This window comes from Neophocaena asiaeorientalis, unplaced genomic scaffold, assembly GCF_003031525.2.
Source record: "Neophocaena asiaeorientalis asiaeorientalis breed wild unplaced genomic scaffold, Neophocaena_asiaeorientalis_V1.1 scaffold85, whole genome shotgun sequence".
Classification (NCBI taxonomy): domain Eukaryota; kingdom Metazoa; phylum Chordata; class Mammalia; order Artiodactyla; family Phocoenidae; genus Neophocaena; species Neophocaena asiaeorientalis.
The window spans coordinates 6,619,385-6,645,453 of NW_020174301.1; the positions used below are offsets into that span (position 1 = coordinate 6,619,385).

The 26,069-nt window shown below is 33.7% G+C and overlaps 1 protein-coding gene across 1 annotated transcript in view; it reads left to right on the plus strand.

Moving 5' to 3' along the window:
• The window catches only part of CCDC172 (coiled-coil domain containing 172), a 49,567-nt gene extending 23,960 nt beyond the window's left edge, over nt 1-25,607 (plus strand). Inside the window, exons 3-8 of the mRNA XM_024755906.1 lie at nt 2,598-2,714; nt 3,985-4,150; nt 15,586-15,687; nt 16,049-16,151; nt 24,273-24,360; nt 25,566-25,607. Of these exons, the coding sequence (XP_024611674.1) occupies nt 2,598-2,714; nt 3,985-4,150; nt 15,586-15,687; nt 16,049-16,151; nt 24,273-24,360; nt 25,566-25,607 (618 nt within the window). The remainder of the gene's footprint in view (nt 1-2,597; nt 2,715-3,984; nt 4,151-15,585; nt 15,688-16,048; nt 16,152-24,272; nt 24,361-25,565) is intronic.
• The last annotated feature ends 462 nt before the right edge of the window (nt 25,608-26,069 follow it).

Genomic DNA, 26,069 nt, shown 5'->3' on the forward strand with positions numbered 1-26,069 from the left:
TAATAATATTAGACCCCATGTAGTTTCTGCAACCATAACTTAACTGCCTTCCTCAACTTGTGAGTCAGCGTAGGCAATCTATTCTTTCTTGACCTTCCTAACTTGAGCTTTTCCAAAGTCCTGCTTCTTTCTCTATTACTCTCTTTTCCCTACTTGCCAATTCCATTATGCATTAAATGTTTTCATCACAGATCCTAAGTAAATTTAAAAATTAATGTTACTGTAATCTTTCTGTAGTTATTGATTCTCTGGGGCTTTTTAGGTCTTGATTAAAAGAGGAAAATGTGTGAGTAAAAGATAAAGACAGAGTGTAAAACAGTAAGAATGAAGAGTACACCAATAATAAGAATGAAAACAAAGAAGTAGAAAAGACCTCAAAATGGATAATTTACATAGAATTTTAGGGAGGAGGAAAATTATAGCTCTACCCTTCTTATAGATCTTTTGAACAGCAGTCTGATTTTCATTTGGGGTATATAGGTTTCATCTTTTCAGGTTATGGTAAAACATTCCAATTAAATGTCAATATGTCTAATATCTCTCCTTAATAATTGTTATTTTCCCTTTTAAGAAAGAAGACATGAGCTCATTGATAATTATAGGTCTTAGTGATAGCTGGAAACAGAGCACCTTAATTTCTGAGTCCTTAATATAAGGCTTTTGTGAATTCGAGTGATAAATTTGCTTGTCTTATTTTAAAATTCCTTAGTTTGATAAATAATATTTTCTCCATTTTTGGTTTTCAGTGCAGGTTTGACTACAGATCAGTGGTAGAAACAGAATCAGAATTTAGGAATTTTGATTCTGAAAGGCATATTACATGAAATACCTAATTGGATTAAGCCAAAATTTATCTAGCCTGATATTTGGTCTCAAAGCATTTTTGTAAACATTCATGGTATTGTTCATAATTGCAACTCTGAGAGTTAGAAATATACTGCAAGCAACCTTTTCTCAATAAATTCTGACGGACCTAGTATTTGGTAATTTTTCTGTCTCTTAAACTTATATACTTTCAATTTATGCTGTTGTCAGAGACGGAAGTCCCTTTTTAGTACCAAAAGTATCTTTTTACTACTTTGAAATAGTTCTAATATTTACATATTAGTATCATGATTTAGAAGCAATAAAGTCAGAGACCTGAACTTTAGTCCTGGGTTTGCCCCTAATTAATTATATAACCTTTGTTAAGGTATTACTTCTCTGGAACTCATTTTATTTTCATTTATATAATATATACTAAATAGCACAGAAGTATTTTCTTATTCAAAATAAATGTGATAAAATTCATGATCGTACTCTTGTTCACCATTGTTACCAGTTCCTATATAATTTTATAGATCAGACCATATGTTTTCTAATTTCTGTCTTCTCAGACAGTAAAATACTAACTGCCCATTCTCCCTTCCCCCAATTTTGAAAGTATTTTCTGAATTCCTTTGGTCATGTAAATTGCACCTTTCTAATCTTTGTTGATGTCTTTCTTAAGATAAAGTTGATGAAATCAGCACCAAGTGCTGAAGGTATGGGCAGATGGGCTATGATATTAAATAAATTTAAGATCATATTTTCTGTTTTATTTCAGCAGCTTTCTTTTTAATGCCAGTATTTCTAGGGCTTTTTAGCCATATCATTTCAAAATGTCTTTTAGGCCAACCCTTTGCCTCTGGACTAAACTATTCCTAAGCTCTTTATTATTCAATATCTTCTGGGACAGAGATTTCACAACCTGTCTCTAACCTTGAGGAAGTTCTTAACAGCTAACATAAATCATGCTTTCTGCAATTTCAGTTGAATTTATTTCCTTTTCCTTTTCTCTGTGGAGATGGGAACAGCCCCAGATTTGAAGTGATGGTTTCTTATGAGGGCCAGTACTGAATGTAGTGGAAAGATTATTTCCAGTCTGGCATCATTTTTAGCTTTTATATATTAAAGCTTCCTGACTTTCATTTCAATGTTCATGGTCTCAAGAGATGCTATTCTTTACAGCCCAAATGAAATAACAGTTACATATCTAATATTAATGTTTATTTTATCCTTTGCTAGTTAGAACCAAATGAGGTACTAAAATAAAAAATGAGTTCTCAAAACCCATTTGAAGACTTTAGCAGATTTGTGTTTTATTTGGTATAACTATAGTCATGGGACTAGGTTTTTGCCTGTGGTTTTTAGATTTTATCTCATAATTTGATTATTCATGATTTATTCATCCATATCTTTCATGTAAGTGATGAGAATAGAAATTTGTTCTTTAAAACAAGCTGTCTTAAAGCAGATTTCAATGTGTGTCATCAAAAAGCTTTAGTACCTAAGGTACAAAATGTGCTAGGTATTAGAAAGGAAAAAGTAAACATATTCTCTGCCCTTGAGGCGCCTATAGTCTTATTAGGGGAAGAGATTATAAAAATTATAATTATAAAGCATTTATAAAATAATTTAAGGTAGAGCATATAAAGTAAGATGTTTAATGTGAATTTTATTTTGCGTTTTAAAGATTAATGTAAAAATTTTATACTATACAGATCTGTTCTATTAACTGAGGTACCCTAAGATGTCTAATTGTTTCATTCTGATTTCTGTTTTTTTTTACTTTAAAGATTCAGCAGTTTTCTGAAAAAGCCTTCCTCTTACAGCTTTTGAAAACTCATGAAAATGCCTTAGAAAGACAGTGCAGTGAAATTACAAGCCAAAGGAATATGCTTCTCCAAACGTTTGTAAGTCTCCAGCCACTTAGAAAAATTTATTTCACTAACTCTATCAAAAAGTATTAAAATATACTTAGGTGTACTTTTAGAAAAAATTATCCGTATGCATATTGGCAGATAGTCCTGTTCAGATATGGAAAATTATTAAGTGCTATTTTAAACCAGTTGGTAGAGTAATATAGTTTGAAAGAATTTTATTGGCAGCATGCAGTATAGAAATTATTTGCAATTGTAATAAGCATACAAGAAATAGTGAAATTGATTTGAATTGCTCAGGCTTCAAGACCTTGGTTTTAATGCTTTTGGAAGGCAGAGAGGTTCACACTTTAGGCATATTAATGGATGTGGGTGAAAAGATAGATTTTGTTTATCTTTTTATCATAAGTCAGAGCCAACAGACTCAGTAGTTTTAAATGATAAGGACAGTTTAGGAATATGATTTGTAACTAACTGACATTTTGAAAAAAATGCATTTTAAAATATATATCTAAAGTCAGAATCAACCACCAAATGGTTATGAATGACATGGCCAGTTTCCAAATGTAGCTTATAATTAGTTACATTTCTTAGAAAAAAAATAGGAAAATGTAGTAATGTTTAGGTTCTACCATTGTCAAAAGGTTTAGGTACTAGCATTGTTTAAAGTTTTTGTAAATTCTTATTTCTACTCCATATTGACATTGCATGAAATGTAGCTATTATTTAGAACTGAATTTGAAATGAATATATAATTTTACCTTTATTGTCTAAATTTTAAAACGTTTTCTTGGATTTCCTTTTTTGTTTTTCTTTTTTATCCTGTAAGACAGTAATTCCTTTGCGTGTAGACTTTCATTTTCAACTTTGGTCATTTAATTATTTTACCACCCATTTTGCAATGAAAAAACGGGCATACATGGCTGTAAGTTTAATTCACAAACAAATGCAAACATAACGATGGGTGGTAGAATTTTTTCATTTGCAATGAAAAAACGGCATACATGGCTGTAAGTTTAATTCACAAACAAATGCAAACATAATGATGGGTGGTAGAATTTCTACCTCAATAATTGTCCTAAAACATTAAGGGTAAATCTTTCACATGAATATAGTTGGTTGTTACTATGTAATAACTTCAGTTTTTTAATTAATATTGCTGGAGTAGTAAAGCATTTTAATCCCAGGAAGTATAATTTTCTATTTTGTTGTTAATATTTCCAAATGATTGCATTTTAAATCACTAAGGAAAAATATTGTTGCAATTAACACCTATATTTGTTCCTTTGTTTCCGTTTTTCAGGAAGATACAAAAAGAAAAGTGACAGAGGAGGAAGATAAATTTATTAAGGAAATTACAGACTTTAATAATGAGTATGAAATAACAAAGAAACGAGAGCTTTTGATGAAAGAAAATGTCAAGATTCAAATATCTGACTTAGAAAACGAGGCAAACATTCTGAAAATGGGTATGAATGCATAGTGCCACCTCATTTATCTAGTATTATTGAAAGTAACTTATTTTGAATTAATGGTTTTTCCAGAAATCTAACTTTTTCATAAGTAAATTGGGTTATTGCATAGCTATTCTTTTACTTTTATCTTAATGGTATGTATCTTTTATTGTGAGCAGTCTCAAATTCTTTAGAAGTAGATGTGACATGAGCATTGGTCGTTTATTTAGCAATCAAATCTGTTTACTATCTGTTGTGTGTTAGCTACTCTTTTAGGTCCTGGAGATGTAAAACTAAAAAGTGAAGGGATCAAATCCATAAGCAAATGTTTATAGTAAAATGTGATAGAAGCTATAATAAGGGTAATACTGTTGCTGTGATCCTCATTTTACCATCAATCCAGTTTAAACTAGGAAACACGGTTACACAGCGAGGTGGGGAGAATTTCATCTCAAACAGTAGTATGCACCTTATTGCAGTTTGTGATAAGATCCTGAACTAAAGAAGTTACCAAAGAGAGGAGACAATGAATTAAAGAGATGTTTAGGAAGAATGATAGGACTGTATCACTGATTAATGTAAACAGGTATATAGAAAGTCAAGCATGAATCATAGTTTTCAAACTTAAGAGATTGGGTAGAATATGGTACCAGGAGGAAGAGCAGAGGTGGAGGTGAACTATAGCCTTTTCTGGACAAAAAGATTAAGTTTTATTTCAGGTGGTTTTAGTTAGAGATGTCTATGGGATAAACAGGTGGAAATGCCCAGGTAGCAGGTGGAAATTTGGTCGTGAAGCTGATAAGAGAGATCAGAGCTAGAGTATTGGGTTTGGGAATACAGAGGAGTTGGTGACATAATTCAAAGGGAACATGTAGAGGGAACATAGAGGAGGACCGAAGACCAAAGACAGAAACTGGGAAAGCATAGCATTTAAGGAAAGGAAGAGAAGAAGAATGAGACAGAGATGTCAAAGAAGGCAAGGAGAGAACCAGCAGAGAGTAATATGTGATTTGGGGCAAGATGCTTAAGTTTTCTTTGCCTCAGTTTCCTCATCTGTAAAGACGGAAGATAACAATAATGACCTTAACAAGGTTGTTGTGAGGATTCAATGAAATAATATTTAAGTACATAGAATGCTACCGGGAACATAATTAAATCCTTAAAAATATAGGGATTATACTTTTAATTAGTTTAATTTTATAGATGAAGGAAATGAGGTTCTCAGAGATAAATTGCTTTGGGTAGAGATTGTAGGACAGAAGTTCTTAACTATAGGCACACATCTGGGCAGTTTTAAAAAAATATATTAAATGCTTGAGTCTCATCTCAGATTTATTGAATCAGGATATGGAACATAATTTTTTAAGTCCCTTAGATAATATTCATGTTTGCTGCTATTTAATGATCACAGGTGTAGAACACAAGTTTAAATAGGTATTAACATTAGGAGATACTCTAAAACTACCTTTCTTTAAAAAGTCGTGGATATGACCACTTCTATTCATGATAGTATTGGAAATTCTGACCAGATAATTTAGGCAGAAAAAAGAAACAAAAGACATGCAAATTGGAAAGGAAGACGTAAAATTATTTCTGTTCCCAGATGGCATAATCTTATAGGTAGACCACCTAACAATTCCACAAAAAAAACAAAACAAACAAACTAGCAAAACAAATAGCTTAAGCTAATAAATACAGCAAAGTTGCAAATTAGTTGCATTTCTATGTACTAGCAAAGAGCAATCGTTCAAGATTCCACTTATAATAGCATCAAAAGGAATAAAGTACTTAGAAAAAAAATAACCAAGGAGATTAAAGACTTGTACACTGAGAACTGTAAAACATTACTCAAAGAAATTAGAGAAGACCTAAATAAATGGAAAGATATCCCATGTTCATGGATTGGAAAACTTAATATTGCTACTCTGGTATTATTATCCAAAATAATCTATAGATTCAATGCAATCTCTATCAAAATCCCAACAACATTTTTTTCATGAATAGAAAACCCCATCCTAAAATTTGTATGGAATCCCAAAGGATCCCAAATGGCCAAAACAAGAACAAAGTTGGAGGACTCAAAATTCTTGATTTCAAAATTTAGTAAAATGCTGTGGTAATCAAGACAGTGTGATACTGGAATAAAGACAGACATATAGAACAATGGAATAGAATAGAGAGCTCACATATAAACCCTTGTGTCAAATGATTTTTGATAACGGTGCCAAGACCATTCAATGGGAAAGGACCATCTTTTCAACAAATGCTGCTGGGAAAACTGGATACCACATGCAAAAGAATGAAGTTGGGCCCTTACCTTACACTATGTATGAAAATTAACTAAAAATGGATCAAAGTCGTAAACTTAAAAAAATAATGAAGCTCTTAGAAGAAAACATATGGGAAACACCTCATGACATTGCATTTGGTGATGATTTCTTGGATACTGAAAACACAGACAATAAAAGAAAAAATAGATATACTGTACTTGGTCAAAATTAAAATCTTTTGTACATCAAAGGACACTATCAAGAGAGTAAAAACACAACCCACAGAATGGGAGAAAATATTTTCAAATCATATCTTTGATAAGGGATTAATACCCAGAATATTAAAAAAAACCCATAACTCAACACCAAAAAAACCGAACCAAACCAAAAAAAAACGCAGTTAAAAAATGGGCAAAGGATTTGAATAGACCATTTTTCCAAAGAAATGTCCAGTAAGCTCATGAAAAGATGTTCAACCTAAATAGTCATTAGGGAAAAGGAAATCAAAACCACAATGAGCTATTCCTTAACACCCATTTAGGAAGGCTGGTATTTAAAAAAAAGCCAAAATCTCGACAACATGATATTCACACTGTGCAGGATGCAATCCGAAATTCCTTGACCTGTGAAGTATCAGTAAAACGTGACCTAATGTCGAAAGAAAATAATGAGATGCCAAAACCACAGTGATCTAGATATTGGAGTTAAAAACTTGATAGCAGCTTTATTAACTATGCTCAATGAGTTAAGAAAAATGCACTTGTAATAGATGAAAAGATAGGTAATCTCAGCAGAAAAATATAAAATGTAAAAAAGAATCAAATGAACATTTTAGAACTGAAAAATACAATATCTGAATTTAAAATGTCACTTAATAGCAGAATGGAGCTGACAGAGGAGCCAATGAACATGAAGCTGGATTAATAGAAATTACCCAATCTGAAGAAGAGAGAAAAGATTGAAACATAAAATAGAAACTCAGGGACCTGTGGGACAATTTCAAAAGGTCTAACATGCAAATAATTAGAGTTTCTGAAGGAGAGAGGAGAGAGAATGTGGCAGAAAATATATTTGAAGAAATCATGGCAGAAAATGTCTTAAATTTGCTGAAAAATATTAATTCATAGATTCAAGAAGCTCAAATCCAAACAAGATAAATTCAAATAAATTCATGCATAGGGACATAATAAAAGATAAAAAAATCTTGAAAACAGGGAGCAGTTAGTCAAATGACCATGTACTTATCACTAGAAACCATGAAGTCAAGAAGATAGTGGAATAATGAAAGTGTTGAAAGAAAAGTAAATCTCTATATCCAGTGAAAAATCCTTCAAAAGGTAAAATAAAGACATTTCAAGTAAAGGAAAATTAAGAGAATTCTTTGCCACCATGACTGAACAACCATGACTGAACAACAAGAAATGCTAAAGGAAGCTCTCCAAGTAGAAGTGAAAATGACACCAGAGACAAACTCATATCTTAATTAAAATAATCAGAAATGGCAAATAAAATACAAGTACCTATGTTTTCTCTTAATTTTAAAAAATACATATGATTTCTTAAAGCAAAAAATATATTGTCTTGTGGAGTTCATAATGAATGTAGAGGCAATTTGTATACATCTATGTCATATGCATATATGACAACTATAACATAAAGAAATGGAAAGGGGGCCTGGTAAGTGTATCTGTACAGTTCTGTATAACATTCAGAAAACCAGGAATAGAAGGGAACTCCTCTATAAAAATGATAGAGAAAAAAGGTCCTTGATGCCACAAATAATGTAGGAGCCCCCTATTTTGTGTTCTTTCTTCCAGAGATATGAATTTATTTTAACAGATTTGCTTTCCTGGTGCTTGATACTGTTGGTTCTTTATACTTTCAAAATGTGTCTAGGGTTTCCATATGAAATTTAATCTCCATAATGGCAGGTACTTCATTTTGTTTAATGCTCTATCTCCAACAGTATAAATTAGATAATTATAAATTGATGACTGCTTCAAAAGAAGTACAAACTGATATGAGAACATGTAAGGGAACCTAACCTGGACTAGGTAGTTGAGGAAGGACTACCTGAGCAAGTGACTTTCAGACTGAGATCTGAAGTGTCATAGGGATTAGCTAAATGAGAGGTTTGTGTCTAGATGTCAGATAGTTAGATATTTAACTTAAGAGCTCAGAGAGAGGTTTGGGCTAGAGCTATTAAATTTGGGGAATCACCCAGGGAGAATGTATTGAAAGAAAATACTAGAACTCTGAGAAACACCATGACTTTCAAGAAGAAGAAGAAAGCCAGCAGAGTGTGAGAAAGAGCTTCGAGAAATTTAGGCACATTCAAGAAAGGATACATTGCTCTGTGAAGTTGGGATCACCTAGGGGAGAGAGTATTTGAGGTTGTATTTGAGAATATTTGGCAAAGCTGCCAAACTGTCAACCATAAGGACTAAGAAGCAGCAGTTGGATGTCCCTGGTGATCTTTAGGAAAAGCAACAGATTGAGATAATTAGAGAAGAAGGGCAGAAGCCGGGTTGTAATCAGTTGAGCAGTGAGGAAGAGGAATTTGTGACCATGAGCATAGATAAGTCTTCGAAGAAGTTTCTCTGCAGATAAGATAGAAAGTCCAGTAACCCAGGAGGATGTAAGGTCAGGGGAGGGATTTTAGTGGGAAAGTGGGATTGTCCATTTTTCATTTTTCTTTTTTGAAATGGGAGATATTTGAACATATTTAAATATTGATGGATTGGAGCCAGTAGGGAGGTAGAGTTGAAAATTACAGAAAGAAGCTAAATTCCCAGTGAATATGGGTAACAGTACACAGGTGGTGGGACTGGTGGTGATTCAAGAAGAAAACAAAATCAAATAAAAATAAAAGTTAAGAAACAACCTACATGAACAACGACAAGGGCCTCTAATAATCTGACTATGTTATCTGTACTTTTATGAATGTATTTGTGTGGTAAAAATCTACTAATGAAAGTGCTAAATCAAAGGGAAATATTAAGAGACTTAATACTAAATTACACTCCTTATAGCACTGAATTAATTTTCCTACCAACTGCATAGGAGTGCCTGTTTTCCTAAATTATTATCTCCTACCATTACCAATCTGGGCATTATCAATGACTTTAATCTTTGCCAATCTGACAAGTCAAGATGTTATTTTCATTGTTGGTTTAATTAGCATTTCTTTGATTATTCACCATGTTGAATTTATTGACCATTTGTATTTTTCTTTTTCTGTGAACAATCTGTTAATATTCTTTGTTCATCTTTATGTATTTTTATTCTTACTGATTTATATGAGCTTTTTGTAAATTAATGAAGTTAGCCCTGTGTCATGTGTTATAAATTTGTGTCCTAGTTTATTGTTTACCTTTGACTATACTTGTAGTATGTATGTATGTGTCTCTGTGTGTGTCTGCATATGTCTGAATGCCATATAGAAAGTTTAAACTTTTGCAGTCATCTTCATCAATCTTTTCCATTATGGCTTCTGGATTTTTGTCTCCATCTTAGAAAGAGTTTTACTATTAATCATGACACCAGATTGAAACTTTCTCTCTTTCTTCTCCTTCTCTCTCTCTCCCCTCTAATTTCTTTCCCTCCCTACCCTCCCCCTTTTGAGATGATCATATATGCTTTTCCCACTTTAATCTATTAACATAGTGAACTTTGTTAATAAATATCCTATTATTAACCTTACTTAGCTGTGGTCTCTAATGTTTTCTTTAGGATTTTTGCATCAGTATTTACAAGTGAGATTAATCTTTTTGTGTGTGTTATATTGACTTAACAGAAAGAATGTAAAAGCTTTCTTCTTTCTCCAGCTGGAAAAAATGTAAATACTAGAATTATCAACTCCTTCAAGGTTCAAAAGAATTCACCTGGGAAACTGTTTATGGTGACTGTTTCTCCCTGTTGGTGCTGGTGGAGAAAGGAGTTACTCAATTTTTAAGCATACTAGAGCCATTTTCTTCTCAGAGCAGTTTTAGTTTCCATTTGTCTTCTGTCCCGTGAGTGGTTGCTCTTCCATTCCCTTTTCTAATTTGTACCACCATATCTGTTATTTCCTGATACTTGATTTTTCTCTTCTCTCTTCCTTCTTCTGCTGGCTGTCCCCTCTGACCTTTCCCATTGAGCTTTTAGACCATAACTATGGTTAGTCAGCCAGTTACATTGGGTTTTGAATAATCTTCATCTTCATCTCTCCATAGCTATTTTATTATTTTCTGCTACTTAGAGTTTTCTTTCCACTGTCTGATATCTTCCTTGATTTATTAGTTTTTAACTTCAGATGTGGATGCTATTCTTACCCCTTCAAGTTGCCAAAATATTAACACCATATATTTTTAGAAGGAATTACTAGTTCTGGACTATCACTATGAGCCTCTTAATTTAGTTACATTATGTTTTAAAATATCATGATAAACATGGCAAACCAAGTTCCTCAACTTGTTTTGCCAGCCCTACACAACCCAGTGGTTCTCCACCTTCTAGGGATACGTTATGTGTATGCATGTGTGTGTGTGCAGACAGACGTGCATGTGTATATGTTACAGTATTACATAGATGTCCTGGGAAGCCCTCACTGATGAGGTGTGTTTCGAATAAAGCCTGAAAGAAGTAAGAGAATGAGCCAAATGAATATCTAGGGGAAGAGCATTTCAGACAGCAGGATAGCTGATATAAAGCCTACAAAGGGAGATTGTGCCTAATCTGATTTTGAGGGAAAACAAAGAGCCTAATGTTGTTGTTGTTGTTTTAAATTTATTTATTTTTTATTTATTTACTTTTGGCTACATTGGGTCTTCATTACTGCGTGCAGGCTTTCTCTAGTTGCAGTGAGCAAGGGCTACTCTTCATTGCAGTGCGTGGGCTTCTCATTGCGGTGGCTTCTTCTCTTGTTGCAGAACACAGGCTCTAGGTACGCAGACTTCAGTAGTTGTGGCTTGTGGGCTCTAGAGCGCAGGCTCAGGAGTTGTGGTGCATGGGCTTAGTTGCTCTGCGGCATGTGGGATCCTCCCGGACCAGGGCTCAAACCTGTGTCCCCTGCATTGGCAGGCGGATTCTTAACTACTGCGCCACCAGAGAAGTCCCAAGAGCCTAATGTCTTTAGAGTAGAAGGAGAGGTCGTGAGGTCAGAGAGGTGACAAGATACAGCCACTATGGAAAACAGTATGGGGGTTCCTTAAAAAACTAAAAATAGGACTACCATATGACAAAGCAATCGCACTACTGGACATATACCCTGAGAAAACCATAATTCAAAAAGACACATGTACCCCAGTGTTCATTGCAGCACTATTTACAATAGCCAGGACATGGAAGCAACCTAAGTGTCCATTGACAGATGAATGGATAAAGATGTGGTACATATATACAGTGGAATATTACTCAGCCATTAAAAGGAATGAAGTTGGGTCATTTGTAGAGTTGTGGATGGACCTAGAGAGTGTCATACATAGTGAAGTAAGTCGGAAAGAGAAAATATCTTATGTTAATGCATATGTATGGAATCTATAAAAATGGTATAGATGATCTTATTTGCATAGCAGAAATAGAGACAAATGTATGAATACCAAGGGGGAAAGGGGGAGTGGGAGGAATTGGGAGATTGGGATTGACACATAAACACTCTTGATACTGTATATAAGATAGACAATGAGAACATACTGTATAGCACAAGGAACTCTGCTTAATGCACTGTGGTGACCTAAATGGGAAGGGAATCCAAAAAAGAGGGGATATATGTATATGTATAGCTGATTCACTTTGCTGTACAGCAGAAACTAACACAACATTGTAAAGCAACTATACTCCAATAAAAATTAATTTAAAAATAAGAACTCAGATCATTTAAAACCTGTGGGCCATTCGAAAAACTTTGGCTTTTACTCAAGTGAGATCAGAAGTCATTGGAGAATTTTGAGCACAGGAGTGAAGGGTCTCACATATGTTAATAGGATTTCTTTGGCCTCAGTTGAAAATACACTTAATGGAGGTAAAAGCCGAAACAGAAACCTAGGGAAAAGTGGCAGTAATCCAGACCAGAGATAATGATGGTTTAGTTCAAGACTGTAAGCAATTGAAATGGTGAGAGGTGTTTGGATTCTGGATAAATTTTGAAGATGGACAAGTAGGATTTCATGATGGATTAGATGTGGGGTGTGAGAGAAAGAGAGGCATTAACAGTTGACTTCAAGTTTTTTTGGCCTGAGCAACTAGAAGCATTGGTATTTGGTATTCAGTATATATTTGTGAAATTAATAAATGTTTATTTATTTTGAACATCTGATAATTCATAGATAAAAGGGTCCATCACTTTTGGCTTCAAAATAATGACTATAATGATTGTCACAACATTTTTCTCAAAATGTCCCCCTTATTTCTTTCTTCCAGTTCGTGAATCAGTTTTTCTTGGATGTTAGATAAGAGGAAGCATATTACACACCTTGCTTGCTAGTATTCTTTAAAGATAGGCAATGTATGTGCAGTTATATGAGAAAGACAATTCACATGTCAAACGATGGGAATGAATTTTCATTGTCTTACTTTGGTTTAATATTCATAGCCATAAAACCTAGCTTGATTAGAACTTCTTGGATTTTAAGCAGTGGAAGGAAGTAAAAAGTTATCACCACATCAGTTATACCTCAATAAAGCTATAAAATAAAAGTAATAACAAAATTAAAATGAGGCAGTAGAGGGCTTCCCTGGTGGCGCAGTGGTTGAGAGTCTGCCTGCTGATGCAGGGGACATGGGTTCGTGCCCCGGTCCAGGAAGATCCCACATGCCGCAGAGCGGCTGGGCCCGTGAGCCATGGCCGCTGAGCCTGTGCGTCCGGAACCTGTGCTCCACAACGGGAGAGGCCACAACAGTGAGAGACCCGTGTACCACAAAAAAAAAAAAAAAAAAAAAAATGAGGCAGTAGAAAAGTGGGAAAAAAGTTATTACCACAAACATTGTGTTTATTCTTTCTGTTGTGTAAGTGTCATAGGAATTGATGCACTTGTCTTATTTTTTGGGAGGGAAGAAACAATCTTGGAACCATGCCTTTTCCATTTAGCCTAGAGAGTTAGGACTAAGAAAAATAATACATTCTCTACCTCAGGAATATTTAAGTCCAAAATTTCTCTATCACTCTTGCCCAAGTTTTACAAAGGCATTTTAAATCATAAATCATATCATAGAATGTCTGATAAATCAGTTAATAATGAATAAAATATAGTTTCACTTTTTAAATCTCTTAAAGATTGTAATGGTATCCTGGAATACTTCTCTTAATTATTAGCATGTAGTTATGTTTGTATTTTAAATATTCATTTATTAAAGGAGCAGAAGCATAAATGTGAGTTTATTAATTTTTTTCAAAGAACTGTTAATTTTAAATTAATTGACAAAAACATGGATAATAAAAATTTTTAATTATATGATTTATTTGAGTTCAGTTCAGCACACTCTCTTGAGCACATGCTATGTGTTCTGTGTATATATGACAAGCACTGTACAAGAATTGGAGTTTAAAGATAAATGAAAGCTCCTGTTTTTAAGGAGCTTATGGTCTACTATGGGAGATAGACAAGTAAAAGGATACTTTAAATAGTATGTGGAGAACTTTCACTTATAATCAGGAAGGAGCACAACACAAACAGCTAGAACTGAAGAAAATATATTAAAAACTATTTTTACATATTGAGGAAAAGAGACTGTTCAAGACTATGATTACTGAGAGAAGGGAAACACATGAGGTATGATTACCCTAGCTTTTTAACCTGGATGCAATTCTTTGACAGCAGGACTGAAAGGGGGAACTTAAGCAAAGCAGAGTGGTCTGATTGAGTTGAGGATACAAAGATTGGAGTTCAGGGAGGCTAAGTTAGCTGAAATTTTCGGGACAATGTACTTGAGAGGAAAGAACTACACAGACAAAAACCTCCAGAAATCTTCATAGAGGTTGCTTTGAGCCTTTGGCTGTATATTACTCTGTGCATACGTACAGGAAAACCACTAGGCTGAGTGAAGAAAAACTGCTGAGGAGTCATAAGGTCGACAATTCTAAGAGCTCACACAGGACTGGGAGACATTCATTTCCATCCTGTCAGAATAGAAAGATCTCATTAAACAGAAGAGTCCTGCCTTAATAGCAAGATTAAATTAGCCTTAGACTTAAGGCTCTTCTGGACACACTCTTTTAAAAAAAAATCTTAAAAGCAAGGTTTGGACCTAATCATGTTACCTAACTGCCTGCTAAATAACAACTTCATAACTTAGGATTAGGAAATGGTTTTCTAGGTATTCACAAGCAACAAAAGAATAGATAACTTGGACTTCATCAAAATTAAAACTCGAGTTTAAAGGACACTATCAAAAAAGTGAAAAGACAACCCACAGAATTGTAGAAAATATTGGCAAATCATGTATCTAATAAGGGACTAGCATCCAGAATATATAAAGAACTCTTACAACTAAACAATAAAAAGAAAAATAACCCAGTTTTTTTAATGGACAAAGTATTTAAAAAGGCATTTATCCAAAAGCATACAAATGGCCACACATGAAAGACGTTCAAAATAGGAAAATGCAAATCAAAACCACAATGAGATGCCCCTAGCCTGGCTATAATAAACGAGTAGATAAGCGTGTTGGATAGGCTGTGGAGAAATTGGAAACCTCATACATTGCTGGTAGAAATGTACAATTATACAACTACTTTGGAAAACAGTTTGACAGTTTCTCAAAATGTTACACCTAGAGTTACCCTATGACCCACAGTTCCACTCCCTGGTATTTCAAGATAATTGAAACCATATGTCTACGTAAGAACTTGTACATGAATGTTCATAGCAGCATTGTTCATGGTAACCAAAAAGTGAGTAGAGTTTTCTAATTTCATTGGGAAGCTTGTTTTACTTAGTAATATGACACTATTTTGAATTCTCATTCAGCAGTCTAACCTTCAACTAACTTGTTCTTTTGAATCCAGTTGTTGCTTAAATAATGCTGGTCAGTTTATGAAGAAACAGTTCCTATGTGGCCAAGGGAAGCTGTTGGGACTTAAAATTGACCATATACTGCTTAAATTTTTACTACACAAGAAAAACTTAATCATTCCTGACATACATAAAGCAAAACTTAAAATAGTTAAAATATGTTTTTTGGTTTTTGTCTATTTGTTTCTAGAAATGAAGTCAGTGGAACATGATAGTGGCCAGTTAAATGAACTTCAAAAACAAAAGAGTGAATTGATACAAGAATTATTTACTTTGCAGAGAGAGCTTAAAGGTATTACCTTTATGAGTTAGTTTATTTTGCTGATGAATATTGTTATATATCTACTATAGGGTAGTATTATTCTTTCAAAATGTATTCACCTATTGGGATGTAGTGCTGCTATTGACGTAAAAAAGGAACAGGTAAAGTGCTGAATTGATCAGTGTTAGATCTGGTATTTTTAATGTCACAAATTTTGTTAAGATCTTTTTTGTGTGTGCCTTTAATTGCTACATTAAAGTAGAAAAATAAAAATCACTAGTACATATATTTTACGTGAAGCACCAAAATTGAGTATTGTTCTTATGAATGAATAAAGATAACCTTTATGTTTAATTTTTTAAAGATTGTAAGAATTTTCTTAATTGTTTAGGTTTTGAAGATAAAAAAAAGGAAGCCGTTTGCACTACCAAGTACCTAGAGGCAGAAAAAATAAAAATTAGTGAAAAGCCTCAAAATGATGCTGAATGCTTAAGGTAAGAATTGCCTATTATACTTTGGTATAAAATCTGATAATTTTCCAAGTTGTCAAGTGATTTCAGCATAAAACTAAATGCACAGTTGCTTTTTTTTTTTAAAGCTCGTTTAAGAAATTATTTCCTTCTATGTGTATTCTGAAACATACTAATAAGCAAACACTTTACTGGCTAGAAAGTGCTACACATAAGTTTCACGATGCATCAGGTTGATAAGGTTGAAATCAATTTTATCTTTTCATATACCTCATGGTCTCAGAGTTATTCATATCCTAACAGATTAAGATATAGTATTGTTTCCACAACTCTCTTTTTTATTATCCCTAACTTTCCGGAGTGAAATGATTGAAATTATTTTTGGTCCTTCTAGATTTCAGGGGAAAAAAACACAGTCTACTGTTTTACTTGAAATCTGTCACACTGGTTTGGGGCCTAAAGATTGAAAATGTATTTTCTGTATGGAATATTTAGATTTTTTTAATGCACTTGGATAATGAAAGAATGGCTGAGGTTTGAAATGACATAATTATATACCAAAGGAGCACCCCCCCAGTTTATTAATTTCACTGTTATTTATTAATAATTCAGTGTTATATTTGCTGGCTTAATTTTAAAGAACTTCTTATACTTTCTACATTTAATGTAAGAAACAGAAACCTCATTGCCAGATCTACGAAGAGGCAAATGAAGACTTCTTTCACATAAATCATATAGGAAATAAGTCCACTAGAGCTGAACAAATGCTTCATATTAGCAGTGTATTGCCTTAGGCCATAATTTTAGTAGATTGTGAGAAAATATCTGCAATTTAATTTTATGTTGTTTTATAAGCATGAAATATCAATCTCTTGGGTGATACGTTTGATGCAGAATGAGTTTCTGTAATGACAGTCTGCTCATTGATTTTTTTACACTTTTAAAAATGGTAATGCCCACTGGTATCATTATAGTTAGTAGTAAAGGGGCTTCCAATATGAACTCCAGTTTTGTTTATCACTCGGTCATAAAAATTTGCCCTGGATTAAAATTAAGCACACAAAATTTGTTAGAGAGAGCTTTTCCTTCACAGATGGTGACAAAAGAAATTTGGATAGAAAGAAACATCAATCAATATACCTAGTCCGTTCTTTGCATCTTAGCAGTTATTGAATGAAATGCCAATGTTTATCAATTCCCACTTTAAATTCTTTAATATGTGTAGCTTAGTTTCCCTTCTGGTATGTTCCATAAAAGTTATTTCAAGTGTGAAGAGCAGAGTCAAAATACTAAGTGTAAAGATTTTAGAAAAGAGGGCCATCAGTCTTATAATTAGCGCAATAACAAGGAGCTAATGATGGCAAAAAATGATCTGACATTTACTGAACATCATTAAGGCCAAAATTAAGTTGGTTTTATTCCTAAATTTTGGAATAGAATAATCTTTTTCATCTGTGTGTTCAAATGTATACTGAATTCTATAGTAATTGCCTTTATCTTAAATTTTCAAGTTTAACGACTCTTGGTATAGGTGCTATTTTTATAGCAGGGTTTCTCAGCCTTGGCACTGTTGAGATTTTGGGTCAGGATATTCTTTGTTGTGGGAGAGCTGTCCTATGCAGGGTAAGATGTTTATTAGCATTCCTGGCCTCTACCAACTAGATGCCAGTAGCGCCACCCACCCCCAGTTGTGACAAACCAAAAATGACTCCAGATATTGCTCAGTGCCCCCTGGGCAGAGACTGGTGGGCAAAATTGTCCCCAGTTCAGAACCAGTTTTATTTTAAAGTTATTAAAATTGTACTTCTACTTTTATTAAACTTTAACCAGTAAGAAAGCAATTACTGGGTTACAAAAAATTAATTACAAAAAATTAAAACTTCATCTCTATGAACTTATTGTTTCTACTTTTTGTAATTAGAAAATTTTGATGCATATTTTATTCTGTCTATATTATTGAAATTCTTTTGTAATGATTATGTTTTTATAAAGTTAACCTGTCATGTCCAGGTTGCTTGTTGGACTCTAACTTAATGCCATCCATTAATGGAGAGAACTAGTACTTTATTTATTTATTTTTTTAACACCTTTATATTAGAGTATAACTGCTTTACAATGGTGTGTTAGTTTCTGCTTTATAACAAAGTGAATCAGCTATACATATACATATATCACCATATCTCCTCCCTCTTACATCTCCCTCCCACACTCTCTGTCCCACTCCTCTAGGTGGTCACAGAGCATGGAGCTGATTTCCCTGTGCTATGCGGCTGCTTCCCACTAGCTATCTATTTTACATTTGAGAACCAGTACTTTATATCCACAACAGTTTAATGGTCCCTGCTTTAAGTAATCTTCCCCTATTTATAAATTACAAGATGTTTGTTTATTTAAAAGATTCTAATGTGAAGAGTGTGGGCTCATTAATTAACACATGTTAAAGCAACTAACTTATAGAATATTGCTATGATTAATACCTAAACCAGAGGTTGTGTTAATTTCTAAGAAGCGTCCCTGAGGATTGTATAACATACCAAGCTAGTTTTTTCACGTAGTCCAGGGAGGATAGAAATCTCAGGGTCTCGAGAGGCAGTAAGCATAGAGGTTAAGATTACAAACACCTTTGAATCCCACCTCTGCTATTTACTAGGTTAGTGACCTTGGACAAGCAATTTAACTTGTCTATGCCTCATTCCCTACATCTATAAAATGAGGTTAATAATGGCCCTACCTCACAAGACTATAGCAAAAATTAAATGTCTTAATATATATAAAGCCCTTACAACAGTGCTTGGTACACAGTAAATGCTCTATAATTATTAGACATAATTATAATTGTATAATTACTTATGATTTCATTTTTATTTCATATTATCCATGTGAATTTCATGCCTTTCAGGCTTCTTTCTCATTTTTTTCTCCTGCCTGTCCTTTAAGTGTAGTCTCCCTAAAGGTTAGTCATTGATTGTTTTCTTACTTTGTACTCTCCATGGGCTATCTAATCTGGTCTAAAGTTTTAGTTGTCATCCATAGATAATTTCCAAATCTTTGTCACTAATCCCTCCTTCCTAAGCTCCAGTTCTGAATTCCCAAGAATTTAATATAAACATAGAAATAGATCTGAAGTGATGCTGCCCTGATTAAACAAACAAAAACATAATCTGTGCTATCTCCCTGCATTTCTATCACATACTCTATTCCACTAGTTCATCAGAATACTATTTGTGGAATTCCAAATACGCCACAGGACTTCACACCTCTGTATCTTTCTCTTTTTTCTCTATTAGTTCAAAATCTGATTTAGTCTTCAAGGCCTAGCTCACATGTAATTTTTCCTGAGTAAACCCAAAATGTAGCAGGCATGTTTGGTGTGTTCAGAAATCTCATCATTCTCACCCTACCCCCGTCCATCACCAAGTTTTATTGCTTTTACTTCCAAAATATTTCTTGAGTCCTTCCACTTCTCTCTCCATGGCTACCATCCTAGTTCTAGCCACTACTCTCTCTCACCTGGATCACAGTAACAATCTCTCTCTGCTTTCCCGTCATCCACTCTTGCAACCTTCATTGCATTATAAATTGAATCGTGTCAGCCCCCTTATTAAAATCATCAACGGCTTCATAATGAACATAATAAAACCTAAAGTCCATGACTCGTCACAATATGGTATATGACCACCTCCCTGATGTTATTTTCAACCATGGTCCCCTTCTCACTCTGCTCCTTAAAGCACTCCGAGCTTTCTTCCACCTAAGACCTTTATCTATGCCTTTCTTTCTCCTCAAGTTATCTGTTTGCCCCTTGCCTGCTTGTCTCCTACCTGATGGGACATGCAGTATCCTTTAGATCTCAGTTGAAATATTTCCTCAGAGAAGGATCCCTGTGATCTAAATTTTATAACCTGTTTTTCCTAATAACACACTGTATTTTTTCCTTGATAGCACAGATTCCATTTTGTAATTACATATTTATGTGCTTTATTTTATTTATGTCTGTGTCATCATGTGCTCAGTTAGGGGAAAGATCTTGTCTACTTTGTTTACCATTGTATACTCATGATCTAATACCTTGGTACAGAGGTTGGCATATAGTAGGTATTGAATAAATAAATGAAGGAATAAACATAATAAATTATGAAAGCATTCCTCTACTGTTCCTTTCTCTGTGTTCATAGAGAATATGTTTATAATTCTGTTATATCATTGATCATATTCTATGATATTTATGTGTATCAGTTTCTCCCACTTAACTGGGAACTCCCTCTACTACTTCTTCATTTTTCTATCAGTGTCTGAATCTAACATAGTCCAGGGTACTTAGTGTTTAATAAATATTTGTTCCAGTGATTGAGTCTACATATTTTATTTTTACTACAAAGAAGATAAAATTTCCTTATCTATTTTCAGTGTTATTTGCAAAGACACGGTATATATTAACCCCTGAGATAGACCCATGGAATTCTTCTTTCCACTCCTGGTTTTTTTCTTCCATGAAGAAAAAGCTTTACTGGTTTAACCCTCCTTGTTGTCCCTCCCAGAACTCCTTCTTTCTTATTCTGTGGTGGAGAGGAGTGATTCAGTCTGATTGGTGAGTTTGGAAGGATAAACCGAAGCCCAGCTTTCTTTTCCTTATCTCTCTGGAGTATGGCCTGCCTCAGAGTGTATGTTCCACTCTGCTCCTCTATCCCTTAAGTTTTACAGTGGTAGGACTCCATGAAAGAAAGCTTGTGGCATCCAATTCTGTCTCTACTGGTGTGAGTTACATTAGTCTAAGTCTGGGGTTCAGTGTTAGTAAATCCTTTGCGTGCAGATATAAGCCACATTCTCCAGTCACTGCTATATTAGTAGCAAACTTGACATCTTGACCTTCCTTAACTTCTCAGATGGGCAGAATTCAGGTGGGCAAGAATAGCAGTATATACTGGACCACTTCAAACTCCCAACACCTATTATTTTTTATTATTACTCAACACCAGGGTCACCAAAATACAGTTCTTCATCATGACTTTTTATTTACTGCAACAGTAACATACCAGACAACTTGAAACATTTCAGGCATTTTTTTACCTACAACACTTCTTCTTAGAATGGTTTTACACTTTTTATAACCAATGTTTATACTTGTTTAATACAGCAGGAAGTTTGTTTCAGAAATGAAGCCACAAAGTCAATAGCATGGGATTTTCTTTCTGAACATTTGAAGATAGAGTGGTTTTGTGAACAGCACGTTTGCAATGGAAACAGCACAAAAGTTAATATACACCTGCTACTGAGAGACTCTAAATGCATTTATATGAAGTAGTAAATCAGTGCTGTTGCCTCTTCAGTGAAAAGGTCATCCAGTTAAGTTAGTCATAGATGTCACATTGATGGTGTTTTATTAGCTAGTAAAATTCTGGGGGAAAAAAAGACAGAAGTTCCCCTTCCTCTTACCCCATCCTTTTAATTTCTCCTTTTTAAGATTTTCTATGGATTCATGGATTTCTTTTTTATTTCATGTGTTATAATACATTATTGTCACTATTTTTGATGCTCAAATTGTCCCAGATTTGGCTAGAGGCAGTCGCTTGAACAAAAATTTTGTGTCTTTTGACATTTTCCCATCAGTTTTTGGTCACTTTCCTTCCTTCTTGTGCAACAGAATATTCTAGGCTCATCTTGTATATTATAATACCTACCTCAGCCCTGGGACCAATTATTTCAAGGAGTCCTGGTATCTTTTAGTTGGTACTGGTTTTAGAAGCTAAGATTAGCATGCTAGATGTGCTCATTACTACTGGGTGTCATTGCTTCTGAATACTTTAAACGGACAGAAATAAAAATACCATTTTTTTAAATCATGATTTTTTTTATACTGATCCCTTCCATTCACATCCAAAATGACAGGTTTTTTTTCTCCTCTTCCCTCCATTTTCTATGTATATCTTCTTTCTTCTAGTGAAAACTCTGGTTCTTAACAGCATCAATGTAATTATCCATTTCTTACAATCTTGTAAAATAATTTTAGAATTAACTAGCTGTGTACCTTCACTAACAATAAAAGTAGTAAATAAAATTTAAGATTCCTTTATAATTCTTATTGCCTTACAACATATCCCACTGAGGGTTATAGACTACTATGTTTGAAAATTACTTGAATTCTTTTTTTTTTAATCTGTGATTATAAATTTGAAAAACAGGTTTATTTGTTTCTGTTTGTGTTTAACTCAACTGTTATTTTGTGTTAAACTTCATGGTCTTTTCCTCAACTTTATTTATTTAATTTTATTTGTCAAATATGTAAATAATCATCAAGATTCAAAAGTCAGGAGTATATAAAAAAGATATACCCAGATGAGTTTCATTTCATTCCATATCTATTCCACCCCATTTTCACTCACTGCTGTAGGTGACCATTTCACTAGTTACTGGTTTATCCTTTCTGTGTTTCTTTTCATCTTTATCTTCATTCTTTTTATACTGTATAATACTCCATTATATGGATGTGCTATAGTTTATTCAACCAGTCTCATAAGAATGGACACAGGTTGTTGACAATACTTTGTGATTACAAATAATAATGCAACAATAACTTTGTGCATATGTTGTTTGTTTTTATAGGGTGTATTACTGATGTGGATTGGCAAAGTCAAAAGGAAAATATAAATGTAGTTTTGTTATATACTGCCAAATTCTCCTCCTTTGAAGTTTAACCATTTTAAATTCCCCCATCAATGTCTGAGTACAGGTGTTTATCCACAACCTTATGAAGAAAGTGTGTTATCAAGTTTTTGGAGTTTTACCAATCTGATAGATGAGAAATTATATACCTGTGTAGTAAATTTTCAAGTCTTTATTATGAGTGAAATTGACCATATTTTTATCACGAGTAATATTAAGCACTTTTCAGATGTTTAGGGATGATTTTTATACTTTTTTCTGTGAAGTGACTGTTTATGACTTTCCCCCATTTTTTAATCAGAGTTTTGGTCTTTTTTCCCCTTGATTTTAAAGTCCCTTTACATATTAGAGAGATTACACTTTTATCTGTGAGGTATGTGGCAAGTATTTTCTCTCAGATTGTCATCTTTTGACTTTACTCATGTGTTTTGCTATACAATTTTTTAAATGTAGTTGAATTGAGTACTCATTTTTCATTTATATTTTGAGCCATAGTGAGAAAGTTCTTGGCCACAACCAGCTTATAAAGGAATTTCCCTATTCTTTCACTTTGTCCTTAGTTTCATTTTTTACACTTAAATCTTTGATCCAGTTAGAGTATATTTTGGTGTATGCTATGAGATACAGAGCCAATTTTAGCTTTGACAATCCATCTATAGCCACAGAGCACATAGCTATCCGGTTTTTCTAACACAGCTTATTAAAAAGTCAGTCTTTTACAGTGGTTTGAGGAAGCTCCTTTAGCATATGCTAAATGTCCACTTGTCCCTTTTAAGCTATTTCTGTCTTCTGTGTTCCACTGCTCTATTTATATGCCACTACTGCACTCTTTTAATTATAAAGGATTAATGGTATGATTTAATATCTCACAGGGCTAGTCACCTTTCTTTGTTTTCTCTTTTTTCAGGGCTTTCTTGGAAAAAAAAAATTCAAGGGCTTTTCTAGAATGTTCTTTTTCTTTTTTCATATGAACTTTAGAATCAAATTTGCCTAGCACCAGCGGAAAAAAGTGTTAGTATTTTTATTAGGGTCAAATTAAGTTTTATTTAACTGGGGATAGTTAACATTTTTATGATGTCCTATCCATGAAAAAGTCATGTTAATTATTGCTGGTGACAATGAAGGCTACTTAGTTTTGTTTGCTAATTTTGTATCTTGTCACCCTACTGAATTATTTTATTGTTTGAGTTGGTTTTATCACTGATTCATGGGTTTTCCAAGTATGTTTTCAAATTACCTGAAAAACGAGATAGCTTTATTTCTTCTTTCAAATTCTTGTTCCTCCAATTATCTTTCCTAAACTAATTTTAATGGCTGGTTCCTTACAAAATTATAGAGAATTAAAATTTCTTTCCAAATTCTTTACTGTTAACTTGAAATTCCGATAATAGAAGCTGCAAATCTGGCACTATTCATGTAATAAAGAATTATTATAAAAGTTTACTAATGAACTAATTAATAGAGTGAATTTTTCCTTTAAAACAGACTTAAAAAAGAATTAGAACTTTATAAGGAAGATGACATGCAAAGTGTTTATGATGCTCTCCAAACAGAAATAGAATTTTTGCAGTTGGTAAGCCATAATTGATTGTTTAACTTTTGTTCAGCACTTGTTTTTACTTACTGGTAAGAATGGTTTTACTGGAACACATCTCACTGAATTAGTATTGTACCCTTCACATGGATTTGCACTAGATACAAAAGAACAAAACAGGGCTTCCCTGGTGGCGCAGTGGTTAAGAATCCCCCTGCCAATGCAGGGGACACGGGTTCGAGCCCTGGTCTGGGAAGATTCCCCCATTCCACGGAGCAGCTAAGCCCGTGCGCCACAACTACTGAGCCTGCGCTCTAGAGCCCGCGAGCCACAACTATTGAGCCCACGTGCCACAACTACTGAAGCTTGTGCACCTAGAGCCCATGCTCTGCAACAAGGGAAGCCACAGCAATGAGAAGCTCATTCACCGCAAGGAAGAGTAGCCCCCGCTCACCACAACTAGAGAAAGCCCACGCACAGCAACAAAGACCCAACGCAGCCAAAAATAAATAAATAAAAACCAAAGCAGCAACAACAAACAAAACTAAGGTCATGATATAAATCTGTGAAATGTTTTGAGTCTTGGAGAATTAGATGCTGCATAAGGCAAGTTATATCAATATATAAAGAGAATATGTACAATTTCAAACGAAGTTAAAAAAAATTCAAACCTGACCTCACAACATCCCCTTGACTGAAACTGTTATTAGAGGATTAATGCACTGAAGAAGTTTAACTATCATAATGCTTAAAAGCTTTTTGGTTTTGATAGGCATAAATTATACTTTGATTATATTTGATCCTAAAACTTCCTTATTACAAATTTTTATGATTTCCAGAACTTTGGATTCAATTATTGGAAACTTATTTTCAGATAGTGTGGGAGCACTTCAGATTGCTTTTAACCTCTTACTTTGGTTGTTTATAAAATGAACACAGTATTTGTCATGCTCTATTTTAATAGAAGACATTTATAGCTAGCTTTAAAGTATGTTAAAATATAGTTTAATTTAATACACTACATTTTCTTCCATATTTACTTTCTGGAAATATTTTCTTATTTAAGATTATCCAATAGGTATGTTAGGATTTATATTTTATAGAATTTATATATTTAGAAAAACTTTCAATAGTAAAATTTAGAAATGCCCAGTTATTGTTGTGCTAAATTTACATGAATTTTATATAATTCTTTTATTAAGAATTTCATTTCTCTCATGAATAATTGTATGTTTTCATTTCAGACATTGGCACAGAAAGATCTTCAGGAAACTAATAACTTGTAGAGAAGTGATCAGCTATCTAATATTTGATCAAGCATCTTAGTATCAGATCTTTGTGGTAGATGCATGAATGATGCCCATTTCTTGCGGAAAACGTGAGGTTTAAAATGTTCAAAGTTGTTGATATCTAGAGTTGATATATTAGCACTTAAAAAAAGTAGTTTTTTGGTCTTGTTACCTGCTGAAACTTAAGGGTTTTTATGTGGTTTGATTTTATTTCTAAAGGAAGAAAAAAGGAGAAACAGATATTGTGTTCTCAGGCTCGTTATTCCCCCCCTGACCCTTAAGCTGATCTGTACTTTCTGATGTTGTTCTTTCTTTGTTGCAGTCTGCCTCAGATCCAATCAAGTGTAGGAAGAAAAGCTCAGATTATTGACCCAATTTTGTCAGTGCCATTTGCACCAACAAAGATGCTTACTTTCATTTTAATCCTTCTGTAATCATAAGATGTCTTTTGACAGAGGC